Source organism: Dasypus novemcinctus, chromosome 8 (assembly GCF_030445035.2).
Source record: "Dasypus novemcinctus isolate mDasNov1 chromosome 8, mDasNov1.1.hap2, whole genome shotgun sequence".
NCBI classification, from domain to species: domain Eukaryota; kingdom Metazoa; phylum Chordata; class Mammalia; order Cingulata; family Dasypodidae; genus Dasypus; species Dasypus novemcinctus.
In genome coordinates, this window is record NC_080680.1 from 40,960,782 (window position 1) to 40,973,807 (window position 13,026).

General features: G+C 41.3%; 1 protein-coding gene across 4 annotated transcripts in view; it reads right to left on the reverse strand.

The window, feature by feature from the left end:
- Positions 1 to 13,026, reverse strand: part of PIP5K1B (phosphatidylinositol-4-phosphate 5-kinase type 1 beta) — a 301,860-nt gene that overhangs the window by 86,298 nt on the left and 202,536 nt on the right. For all 4 annotated transcript variants that reach the window (XM_058301709.2, XM_058301710.1, XM_058301707.1 and 1 more), the window contains one exon: positions 12,126 to 12,425. In XM_058301709.2, the coding sequence (XP_058157692.1) occupies positions 12,126 to 12,425 (300 nt within the window). The remainder of the gene's footprint in view (positions 1 to 12,125; positions 12,426 to 13,026) is intronic.

The window sequence follows — 13,026 nt, forward strand, 5'->3', positions numbered from 1 at the left end:
TTAGAGGCAAGGACCATATCCTATTCTTTTTTTCTTCTGTATCCTCCCCCCATAGGACATAGCACATAGCCTTAAGCAGAATAAGAATTAAAAAACTATTTGTTGAATGACATGTAAGTAATTTGATAGGAAAGCAAGGCAGAATTTGTTGACCTAGATTTCGGATGTGGTTTGAGGCCAAAGAAATCTGGTTGTGAGAACATGAAAACTCCCACAAGTCAGGAAGCATCCTAGGCCTGGGAAAGTCACCATTGGTACTGAGAAATTTACAACTTAGTAAGAACTGCAAGTATCTATAAGGTGAGTTTTAAGAAGGGATGGAGGGAAGTGGATGTTGCTCAACAGATAGAGTGTCCACCTACCATATAGGAAGTTCAGGGTTCAATACCCAGGGTCTCCTGGCTTGTGTGGTGAGCTGGCCCACTTGCAGGGCTGCTGCGCACAAGGAGTGCTGGCCCATGCAGGGATGCCCCTGTATAAGTGTGTCCCCCGTGCTGAGTGGCCCCTTCATAAGGAGAGCTGCCCCGTGTGAAACTGCAGCCTGCCCAGGAGTGGTGTCACACACGGAGAGCTGACGCAGCAAGATGATGCAACAAAAAAGACACACAAATCCCTAGTGCCGCCTGATGAGAATACAAGTGGACATAGAAGAATACACAGCAAATGTACACAGAGAGCAGACAATGGGGGAAAGGGGGAAAGGGGTAATAAATAAATCTTTTTTTTTTAAAAAAAAGAATGGATGGAAAGCCCAGACTCTAAAAAATTCTTTCCTATTCCTACCATAAGTTCTGAGCAGTATCACTAGAAATTAATTCTTTGATATCTTGTGATATTTTAATTTAGCTCTTGAACATAATATATATACATGATTAAAACTCAAAAGGTTCAAGAGGGTGGCTCAGTGTCACATCCCACTTGGCATAGGGGTGAATATTTGAGGTGAAAGCAGAATACATTAAGTGAAAGGGCCTATGGCAATGACCTTGTCTCTAGGTTTCAACATGGGAAATCCGGAGATGCTACATTTCCAATGGTGCTTACCTAAAAAGATGGAGTGATGCAAATGGGTCAATTTATACCATCCCTGAGAGGAAGTATGTTTAAGTTGAGAGGCAAAATGTTTAAATTGAGAGGTGAATGTTTAAACCAGAAGGGACTGAAATATTGGTAACTGGTCAAGTCTATATTGGGGGAAGTGACTGCTAGAGAAGATTAGAGTAGTTATAACTAAGAAAACATGTTTTTCCTGCACCTCTGAGTGTAGAGAAAGTAAATATACAACCTGAATCACTGCTTTCTCTGTTCCTTGAAAATTAGGTTGTTGCTATTTTTCTGAAATACTAAAATCACTAATCACCTAGAAAAAAGTTGGATAGCTCTTTCAGAAAAGGATGGTGAATCTCTACCTCCGAAGAACACCATCATCATCTGTAGAATGATTATAAGATGCTTATGAAAATGCAGCAAACACTGAGATGGTACCTACAGTGTTTGTCTTTGGAATAGCAGGAGTCAGCTGAATATGGGCAGGGTTTACAAATGAGGTTTTCCTGTGGAGAATACCAGAGGGAGGTAATGAGATGCAGATTCATTCTAGTGAGGCTCACATTTGGATCGAATGAGGATACTGAAAATCAACATTAGGTTTTAACCTCACTGCAGCCCTAAGACCTATGGATAACTGATACATACAATGGACAATGTATCGCTTTAAAAATACTTTTTTGGAGTATACATACAGAAAAGTACACAGATATATCCATCTCTAATAACAAGTTGACATCTATATCTAAGTTCATTAATGGACAGATTATTCTTGGCAATTTCACTCTACTCCACTCTTCTGGGGGAAGCAGAGATCTCACCCCAGTGCCATAGAAATTTCTGACCTCCCCATATAGAAGTACAGTATTTTGAGGGACAAAAGTGAGAAGAGAAGAGTTATGCTTGTCTGATCAAAACACTAAAGTTTAAAAGTTCTTCGAAGAAAGAACACTGGTGATATCAAAAGAGCATGCGGCTGTCGGGAAGAGTGGCATATTAAAAGTGCTGTCTGATGCTGAGAGGGCTGAGGAGCTGTGCATCTGAGGGGAAACGGTTCAGAAGCCGGTATGAAGTGACCTTTTCTGAAAGAACAGGAACGAGGGTGTGGCTGAAGTGCCCCTTGCTTACTTATACAAACCAAGTTCCTATAGCACCGCGGGTACTCAGTAAAGGTGCACTGGATGCCAAATGCATGAGATAAAGCCCTAGAAGATCAAACCAATTTCTCCTTTAAAACGGTTTCTTGTAGCTCAAGTAGAACGTATCTGGAAAGACAAGTTCATGTTTGATAGGTAGTCAGTGAGCTGGGCAACAACACACCATAAGGCATAGTTCTGACCATTTACTAAATTTTTTAACATTATCTCAGACCCTGAAATCTCTCAAACACTCTTTAAGTCTTTGTAACCCAGTCCCTCAACAGATTCTTGAAGTTTCTTCTAAGCTGAAATGCCTCAATTCATTCTCTGCACTTGTGGCCCCTCCGTCTCCTTTGGTTTGGGTGTTTACCACCCTGTGATTCCTGTGACCGTTACAACCGGATCCACACAGGCCAGCCTCAGAGCCTTTCTGGATACACCTTCAAAGCCACCGTTGCTAACCGTCATGCCCCCTGCGGCTGCTTCCCCTTCCTGCTATAGCTCTCCTCCCTGGTTTCCCAGGATTCCCCAGAGGGTGGGGGACATTTCCTTCCCTTTGCTACCTCCTCTCAGATACTTTGTGATTCTCCAGTTTGTACCCTACAGTGACCTTACCTCTACACTTCAGGTCACCTACAAAATAAAAAACAGCTAGGTTCTTTTCACACAATGGCAGGAAAGTCTGATATAATACATATAGCATCCTTCTATTTCATGAGCTCGAAGACTAGTTTTCATGTAAGTTGAATTATTGTATGGTTAAATTTGTGATGTAATACTTAAAATGAAAGCTAGCTAGACATATAATAAAAATAATAAACTCAGGAAATCCTTGAATTCTCTAAACTTGAAGTAATATTTCATTTAGGAAGAAACAAAGAATAGTTTACTTTTTAGGGTAGAGGAAAATATTTTCAGTCTCTCATATTTGTTCTTTCTGAATAAATTTTTGTAATACTCCGTTTGATTTTAAGTGAGGGTTAAAAATCAACTACTGGCTTGATAATCTTTTAATCTCTGTAGTTAATGAGAATTCTTAAAAGCAGCTCACACAGGACTTAATGTCACACGACTAATCCCTGATCTCCCTCTCTGCAAGACTTCAAAAACCATCAACTCCACTTTAAGCACCACGTTTCTCCAAAAGAACTTCTGCTTTTAAGTTAATAGGATTTCCCGTGCACACATGCTGATCGCAGGTGGCAAGTGTCACTGGGCTTGATTATGCTTTTCATTAAACTTTAAAAACGAAATGTTTGGGTTACTAATTTTCCTTGTGTTCCACAGCCACTTGGCACTGTTTTCCTCCTTGAAATAGGCTGAAAGACTGATTTAATTAACTCATGGACCTATCCCAACCAAGTTCTCTACTTTGACAGAGCCGTTTCCTAAATCCTATGGTACCTACCCTTATCAGCTACAGGAGTGTCATCAGGCACTTCTACCCCATGCTGCTGATATCTGTCTATATTATTACCTATTTTAGTTCAGAAGACATTCTGCTAGTATACCTATAAGCTCCTCGAGGAGGGTGTAATGATGAAAGGACATGGGTTTTGGAGTGAGAGAGACCTGGGTTTAAATTCTGAATCCAGCACTTATAAAATTTGAGGACCTGGGGGGAAGTTTAACATCTCCCAAGTCTCCATTTCTTCTGGAAAAAGTGAATCATGCTACACACTTCACAGGGTTGATAGGAGGATTAAAGGAGAGGATCTACCCAAAATGCCAAGTACTGCCTGGTTCAGAGCAAGTGAATTGAGCTGACCTACAGATGAATGGAGCCTTGGAAATGTGTTCCCACAGCCCCTGAAATCATGTACTATGTATTTTATGATTATGCATTATGCATGATATGTTTTAAATGTTTAAATTACTGTGGTATCTATTGGATTGTATTTGAGATGCAACTCTCCCTCTCCCAAATAACTGGAATAGATGATTTGGTAAAATATTGAGAGTTACTTGTCTGGCTCAAATTGAAGTATCCCTTACTTTGTAGAAACTCAAGTATGAACAACTCTATAGAAGAATATCTTGATCTTTGTAGCTACCCTGCCACTATCTTGCACTGACTGTCCTATCTTGTCCATTCTGTTAATGCCAGCAGGAGGGCCCCTTTCCATTAGCCAGCTGCATTGGAGCAAAACTGCAGCTACTGGCAAAAGCCTGGACAAACCTCACTTCCTTTTCAGAACTGCTGAACATCTGGCTTGTACAGATAGTCTTTAATGGGAACACCAGTCACCACCTAAATAAGTAAATTAGTAGATTGAGAGGTCAACACAGTTGCAATTGACTAATTTACTGGCCATTAACTGACACTGGTCAAATGACCAATACAAATTTACTTGAAACAATTATCCACAATCTCACAACAATGATGTGGCTTGCTTTGGCTCACCTTCACATCAAACCATGCGTAGGCAATTACCAAAACCTGCTTTTGCTATGTGTACTGATGGGGAAGAGTTACCATTTCAAAAATGTTTGTAACACTCAGCAATTGAAAAGGAACAAACTATTGATATATACAACAACTCGGGTGGATCCTGATGGCATTGTGCTGGGTGACAAAAGCCATTCTCAAAGGTTACACAGTGTATGACACCATTTGGATAGCATTCTTTAAGTGAGAAAATTATAGAGATGGAGAGCCAGTGAGTGGCTGCCAGGGGGTCAAGTGAGGGAGGGGACTGTAGCTGTAAAAAGGTAGCAGGGAAGAACCCCTGTGAAGGAACTTTCTGTACCTTGACTGTGGTGGTGCTTATACAAATCTACACATGCCATAAAGTTGTATACAACTACACAGACACAAATGAGTCACTGTGAACTGGTGAAAATGAAAAAAGCCAGTGAATTGTACCAACGTTAATTTCCAGTATTGTATTGCAGTTACGGGGGAAACTGGGTAAAGAATACATGATAGTGATCGCTGTATTATTTCTTCCAATTGTATATGAATCTACAATTCTTTCAAAAGAAAAGGTGGGGGAAAAAGATTCACAGGTAGAAAACATTTAAAAGTCCTTGCAGGGTTGATAATGTCTTTATTTCTGTTCTTACACAGAAGCCTCGCCTGGCTGGCTGTAGATGTTTATGTTCAAAATCATTTTCTCTCAGACTAGAGGACAGAAAGCATCATTCTCCTGTCTCCCAGGACCTCAAATTGGCTTAAAGAATCTTTGATTCTGAGTTGGTTTTATTTATTTGCCCACCAATTTCAACTGTGCTTTATACTTATATTCCTAAGGTATCAAAATAACTAATATTATAGATAGCAAACTCCCTAATGTAAAACAATGGAGCAAATCAATGAAACCATGTGATGATGGAGTTCACAAAATATAATGTGAAAGAGTGAATTTATCTATACCTTCTTTTGTAAGTAATTTTTCAAGGCATGGTACAGAGGCGTGGAGTCTACGACATCCCGGTACTCTTCTCATGTTTTGGCTTAAGTCTAAAAATAAAATCCAATTCCTAATTGATATAAAGAAAATAGCTTAAATTTAATCATTATCACCACTTAGAAATGTATATCTCCTTTCCATTACATCTGAAGCACTTATTCCTACCCAGAGATAATTGGGAAGGCAACCAATATTTTTTAAAAAAGATAATGAACTGCCTAAATGCAAAAAACTTAATGTTAAACAAAATTATAGCTGAGGGGTAAGCACAAGTCATAATGCTATATTAAATATTAAAGAAAATATGGGTTGCAAACGTGCCCCCATAGCTGATAAGAATCTAACCTATAAATTAAGAGCTTGCCATACATAGTTCAAAAACCCCCAGTTTACACATCAAAAAGTTTCAATATTCCTAAGACTGGTTTCATTAAATCCTGAGAACCTATTAATATTTAGGGTGACAGTCATTTGTGTGGAAAAAGATAATTGGTTCCACACTATTAAAAAATAATAACTTTGCTGCTCAACAAAAAATGATAAGTACATATAAAATAAATCATTTAGGTTATTAATTTTCAAGACTGCCTCTAATATGAATCCCATTTGAAGGAACAGAAAATATTTGGATTGTAAACACAAATTCTCAATAACACACTTTGTCTTAATGTGATTTCTCCAAACAGAGTTGTCAATAAATATTGCAGGATGTAATAATTTAGCAAATTAATTAAATGATATGGGAGTCTAGATTTTTTATAGATATGTCAGAGAAAAAATAATTATAGTAAATTAATAATGAATAATTCCTATAGAAATATTCCTAATTGTTCTTTCCCAATTTAACTCACACATTTTCAATTCAAAAGCATTTTTATCATAATATTGCAACAAGTATTGATTAAGTAAGCCTGGTGCTGCAGCTGCAAAGAGGTATAAGGAAAAAGCTTTGCCTTTGAGATTTTTACATTCTAGCTGGGAGATAGTATATTCACCTGGAGATAGAGATCAGTATCAGAATAAAGTCTAATGGCCATCAAAACATTCCTCCCATGGGAAAATAAGTGAACTACAAATACACTTTTGTAATACAAATAACTCAATCTGGAGACAGCCAACATAGCTTTTAAAATAGTAAGAAGTGATTAAAATGGAGATCATTTGCTTTATTAAATTCTCAATGCTGTATTTGCTTATAAACACTGTAGTGACTCTGGATACTTCCTCCAAAAGAAAACTGAAAATACAGCTGGATACACTAAAGTCACTAAAGACAGATTTTCTTGGCAATGATTCGAAACCTGTCTCTCTTTATCATCAGTTTATTGTATTCATTCACTTACTCAAAAATATATTCCAATAAACAATTACTAAGCACCTACAACGCACTGGGCAACGGAGCTATGAAGGCAGATAAGGCTTGATCCTCAGCCCCAAGGATCCCATGAAAGGGATGCTTGGGAACCACACCATGGTGGTCTTTAAGGTCCCCAAGATGAGATGAATGGGTAAGAACCAGGCGAAGAAGAGAGGGGAAGATTGGTCCATGCAGAATGAGGCACACAAGCAAAGACCAAAACCTTAGAGAAATGTGTCAAGTAGAGCAGTATGGCTGGAGCTGGGGATGCTCTAAGGGAAAGAGATGGCCGAAGGAAGAAGCTGATGGAACATCTGGAAAAGGCGGTGGGGACCAAATCAGGAACGATCTTCATGTTCCAAGCCAGGAAGCATGGCCTTTGGCCCACAGGCAGTGGGAACCGTTCTTGGAGAAGGTGGGATTCTGATCAGAGGATCACACTGGCTGGAGCAAGAAGATATGATAGAAAGCAATGATACTGAAAATTAGTTAAGAGGCTACCACAAAACTCCAGGGGATGAATAACCAGGGTCTCAATAAGGTGATGGCTGAGCACATGGGAAGGAAGGAGAGACTTAAGAGTTATTTAGGATGTAGAGTGGGTGGGACTTAGTGGTTTACTGAAAATGGAGAAGGAGAAGAAAGGAAAAAGTCATTTCAAGGCACTATTTGGGCCCCTGAAGCATGATGATGATATTATCTGGACCAGGGAAGACAGGAAGAGCAGAGGCATGGGGGAATATGATAGAGTACCTGCAAAGAGCTTTCCGATATGTCAAATATGACACGCATCTCATTTCCTTTTTTGTTCGTTTGTTTTTTTGGTTTTGAGGTGCTAGGGGCTGGGGATTGAACCCAGGACACCTCATATGTAGGAAGTTGGCACTCAACCACTGAGCCATATCAGCTTCCCTGAGTTGGGATTTTTTGTTTGTTTTCTTGTTGTTTGTTTTTGTTTTTTCAGGAGGCACTGGGAACTGAACCCAGGACCTCCCATGTGGGAGGTGGGCACTCAACCCCTTGATCTATATCTGTTTCAGCAGCTTGTTTTTCATGTGGGAACCAGAGAGGATGGTTTGATGATTTGAATAAATTCTCCTTCCTCTTTCTGATAGAAAATGACCAGTGTTGTCTTTGTAGTACACCGTTTTCACCACTCTTTCTCTGAGCAAAGTTCACTTATGGGTCCAGACACTGTCACAGTGGCAAACAGTTGTGGTGGTGACAGCAGAGGGTGAGACCAATGGATAGAAAATACATCAAGAAAAGGGACTAATTATTTACACGTCCATTTTCCCCATACAAAAGCAATAGGAAACAAAAATATGTGTGTGTGTGTGTGTGTATTGTGGGTGTAAAACCCCAGATGTGGATCCCTGCTTTTGGAAGACAATCCTTTGATTGACTCCTGTGGGAAACCAGGTTCAGCAGGGTTGAAGCACAGAGTGAGATGCATCTTCCAGAAGAGTCCAGAGTGGGCAAAGTGATGAGTAGCAGAAGTGGCCAGGGGTGAAGCATCACAAGGGGGCAGGCTGATACACAACAGGCTGGGCTGGGAAAGGGGTTTGGGGCTGCTGCAGAGCTGCTGGAGATGGCCTTTGTCAAGAGGGTTCATTGTGGGATGGGCTGTTCAGCCATTTCAGATGCAGGGTCCAGAAACTGCAGCTCTGACTGGGACTCAGAGTTGTCCAAAGGGACTAGCAACAGTCAGGCTGGGCCAGTGAGTCACACAGGTGTCTCCCAGTCAGCAGTCAGGCTAAGGGAAATTGAATTCTTGGGTGTGAGATGTCAAGCCAAAATATGAAAGGGGGTGGGGCTGGGGTGGGCAATGGGTTACAGGGGATGCAGAGTGAGAGCAGGAAGCTGGGTGAGGTTGGCAATAGGTTAGGGAGCTTATGGTATCTGCTGGGGCACAACAGCAAAGCTAGGGTCCAAAGGTCTCGGCTGCTTGGATTTGTCACTTCTAAGCCCTTAAGAGGCACTTGGCTCCACCAGAAGGGTCTTCTGACATCATTTGGCTGCTGCCTACTCCTCTCTCCTCCCTCCCAGGCTTTCCCTTCCTATTAACCACTGCAACATCAGACAGCTACAATGTGCATAGGGGGAGGAGGATCACCTCATGCTATTTCCTGCCTAACCTACATGGTTCTCTCTTTCTAGAAACATGCTCCTACTGCTTTGCCTACCTGGAGGAACTCTCTCATCCATCAAACCAAGCTCTGATATCACCTACTCCAATCCTCATATGCCTTATATTTTCATTACCCTTAAATATATTGTATGGCAAGTTCTCCACACTTCTCTCTCCAGGTGACTAAAAGTGGAGGTCGCTCACCTTAGGCTTGACACAGAGTATGCTCACAGTACATGACAAGTGAATGAAAGAATGAGTCCTAATATGGGGCTGTTTTACCTTTCTCTGGCTGGGGAGCTGAATGAAAGTACTGCTGCTCTCCTGACTGGTTTGTTTCTGGAGCTTTCGTGGTATGGCCTCATTTAGACAGAGGAATTTTAACAGCAGAGATTCCCAATTGTTAGATGCTGGCACTGGCCCCAGGGGTCCCCTCTCATTCTCTCTGGATCTCCACGGCACCTCAGCTGGCACCAAAGCTCAGCTCTGTGAAGTGTATGAGTTATCAGGGCAACACTAACCACATCCTATTCCAGCCGTTCAGGGAGAGAGAAAAAAAAGAGAGGAGAGAGAGAGAATGAATGCGAGAAACTGCTGCATGGTTCTAGGATGGGGCTTCTCAGCCTGGAGCAGTAGGGCAAGGATGGGCTCCAAGGGATTCATGACCCTTGTGTGGATAGACATTTTTCTGGGAAGAAGGTTCACAGATTTGTAAAGAGGACCATCCATGACTATTACTTATTAAAACCTGCCATTCCAGAAATGCGCCTTCCTCGAGGAGCTCTGCCGGGAAAACCTGTTGCTGACTGCAGATCACTGAGGTCTCAGTCAGGGTCAAGGCAGGTGAGGGCAGGCAACTGGGTTCCTGCACAGCCCAGCACTTACGTATTCCCATCACTACCCCAGTGACAGCCTTTCTGAAGAGACATGCTGTGCTTAATTTAAAGTGAAGTTTCAGGACTGAGGTCTTGTCCTGTACAAGACCAAATACAATGAGTGACAGGGAGTTAGCCTTAAGGTACCTCTATACTTGACCTTTATACAGGATATGTATATATAGGATATGCAGGATGTTCTACAACACAACTTTTAAAAAAGGCAAATCTCCAGGTGCTCATTCCTGATGAAAAGTGGTGGTTGACCTTGTCTTCCTGTACTGGGCTCAGGAAACACTAATAAACAGACAAATCCTGGGCAATGGCTCTTTTACATTTGACCTTTCAGTTTTTTCTGGACTAGAAGCCTGTGGCTTTAGAAGAGAACAGAAAAAGGCTCTCCATATTAAAAAGGCAAGAAACACCAACACAAAGGGAAAGCAAATCTAAAACTGGAGAGGTTTGTACTAAACCTTAGAGAATTGCGAGTCACTTTTCATCCATATCTTGTAAGGGTAGAAAAAACACACGAAAAAGGTTTCTCCCAAAATGTGTGTTTTGTTTCTTATTTTTTTTATTTTAAAGAGAACATGAATCTCCTATATTTACCCATAGCTCTGCTGGACACTCTGTTTTGTTTGCTTGGTTCCCATTGTTTTCCCCCTGCCTTCTGAAAAAAGAGTTTAAAAATAATCCTTATGGTAAATTTTTACATTTCAGTTGTTAAGAACACGTTTTGTACCCAAACAAAGGTGCGCTGTGCCGATGACTTGCTAAATAATGTTGGACAAGTTTCTTAACTCTGTAAGAACCCAATTCATCAATGAAAATGGCAATATGAATAGTACTGACTTCCAAGGGTTGCTGAGAAAATTAGCTGAAATAATATATTAAAAAATCTTAGCCTAAATTGGCACACTATAAAGTATTCCAATAAATGGTAGCTGAAGAATAGGAGCTGTGAAGTAACATTTCTACCAATAAAGAAAATTTCAAGGACACAGTTCTGTACATTGTCATATATAATATAACAGATAGGAAAAAACAAACAAACAGAAATTGTAGGACTGTATTCCTCAGTGACAATCCCTTGGCTTATGCCACTAATGGGGCGGTTAGGCTGTCCTCCTCACCTTCCTTCAGGTGAGCGTGGGTCTGGCAGAGAAGGGCATGGCCCTCTCCTGCAAAAATGATGATCATCTGTCCAGGTCCACAGAAGGCCCAGGAGGCCACAGTTTGGAGGGCACAGGCCATTGTGTCCTGCAAACGCCTTTTGCCCCTCTGTCAGCCCTCGGCAAGCTTGGGTCTGCTGTGGCATCATGGCACTACCTCACCTCTACAGGCCCAACTGAGCTGAGGACCAGTAGTCTTCCCACATGCTAATGGTCAGGAAAAGATCTTCCTTGGGATTTGTTAATCAAATAAGCATCGTCTTTCAGAAAGTCTTTCTTGTCTTTTTCTCCAAAAGGACTTTTATCTACGTTTTGTAAATTCACTGGGTCAGGAAATCTTGCCCCAGGTTTTGTCCTTACATTTATTTTTTAATGATCCCAGACTGGGGGACGGCATACATGAATTTCTCCATACTTTTAACAATCGCCCTGCCCAAGTTTGCATGGAATGGAGCCTCTATTCCATCTAGCCTCCTTCCTGATTGCCTCTCATTCAGAGCACACACAATTTCAGCAAACCTGCTGCTCACGCAATGGCTCTGCGTCCACACTGCGTCTCCAGGGATCCATTCAGTAATCCCACCAAGTACTTTTTCTCTAAATTTCTCTTCCCTATGGGAATCGTATTTCTTCTGAGATTTGTATATGGATTTTCTTGCTCATCACTGTATTAAATCTAACTTTCTTTTCCCTCAGTTTAACTACTTTTTCCACAGGAGAGGGTGAAAAGAAAATAGAGCTTTCTTGATTCAAAGGAAGCTGACTTAGCTTATTAGAAAAATCAGCAGAGAAGTAAGAGACTCTAGATGATTCCCTATCATCCACCAATTTCTTCCAGAATGGCATGGATCAGTCCCCGGACTGGGAAAGATGGATTCCATGTGTCCATTTTGGACATTTCTTATTTCTATGCTTTTGAAAAGCAGCAGCCAAAGGTTACATTATCACAGATGACCTGACAAAGGAAATCAGAGCAACATCGTTTCCTTACCCGGCAGTCTCTCTGAAGCGTTTTCATTAGCGCATTGTATGTTTCTGTATCAAAATACAACCCTTCATGCATGTCTTGCAGGAAATCTAAGTCCTTAAAGGTGGGGTTTGATTTCTCTCTCTCCTTTCGGGATGCTCTTCGCTTATATGTCGAGCCTTTCAAGTCGTAGGTAAAATGCATTCTCATTGAGCGCGGCAAGACGTTGTTCATCACCACAATCCTGATGTTAATACCTCCTGACTGCATGCAGTACAGGCCATAAAATTTTGGTAAAAGAGTCCTTGGATTCTGGTTTAAATTCTGAGAACAGAAAAGCAAATGATGTTTTTAACATCTCCTATTTTTACAAAATAATGCTCCAATAAAATTGGTTGTGTTTTCATGCTAAGATGATAATTAAAAATAGACTATGATTCTCTTTATCAATGGTCACTGTTAAAGTTTTGGTGTTTTTAATTTCTTTCTTTAAGTCTGCTTATTGGAAAGCAACTTTATCACTCAAAATTCATTAGAGTATTGAAAGTGGCTGAATTGGGAAGCGGATTTGGCTCAACTGATAGAGCATCCACCTACCACATGGGAGGTCCGGGGTTCAAATCCACGGCCTCCTGACCCGTGTGGAGCTGGCCCACATGCAGTGCTGATGTGCGCAAGGAGTGTTGTGCCACGCAGGGGTGTCCCCCGCGTAGAGAGCCCCACGTGCAAGGTGTGTGCCCCATAAGGAGAGCTGCCCAGCATGAAAAAAGCGCAGCCTGCCCAGGAGTGGCGCCATACACACAGAGAGCTGACGCAGCAAGATGACGCAACAAAAAAAAGACACAGATTCCCGGTGCCCCTGGCAAGAATCTAAGGAGACATAGAAGAACACACAGTGAATAGACACAGAAAGCAGACAATGGGA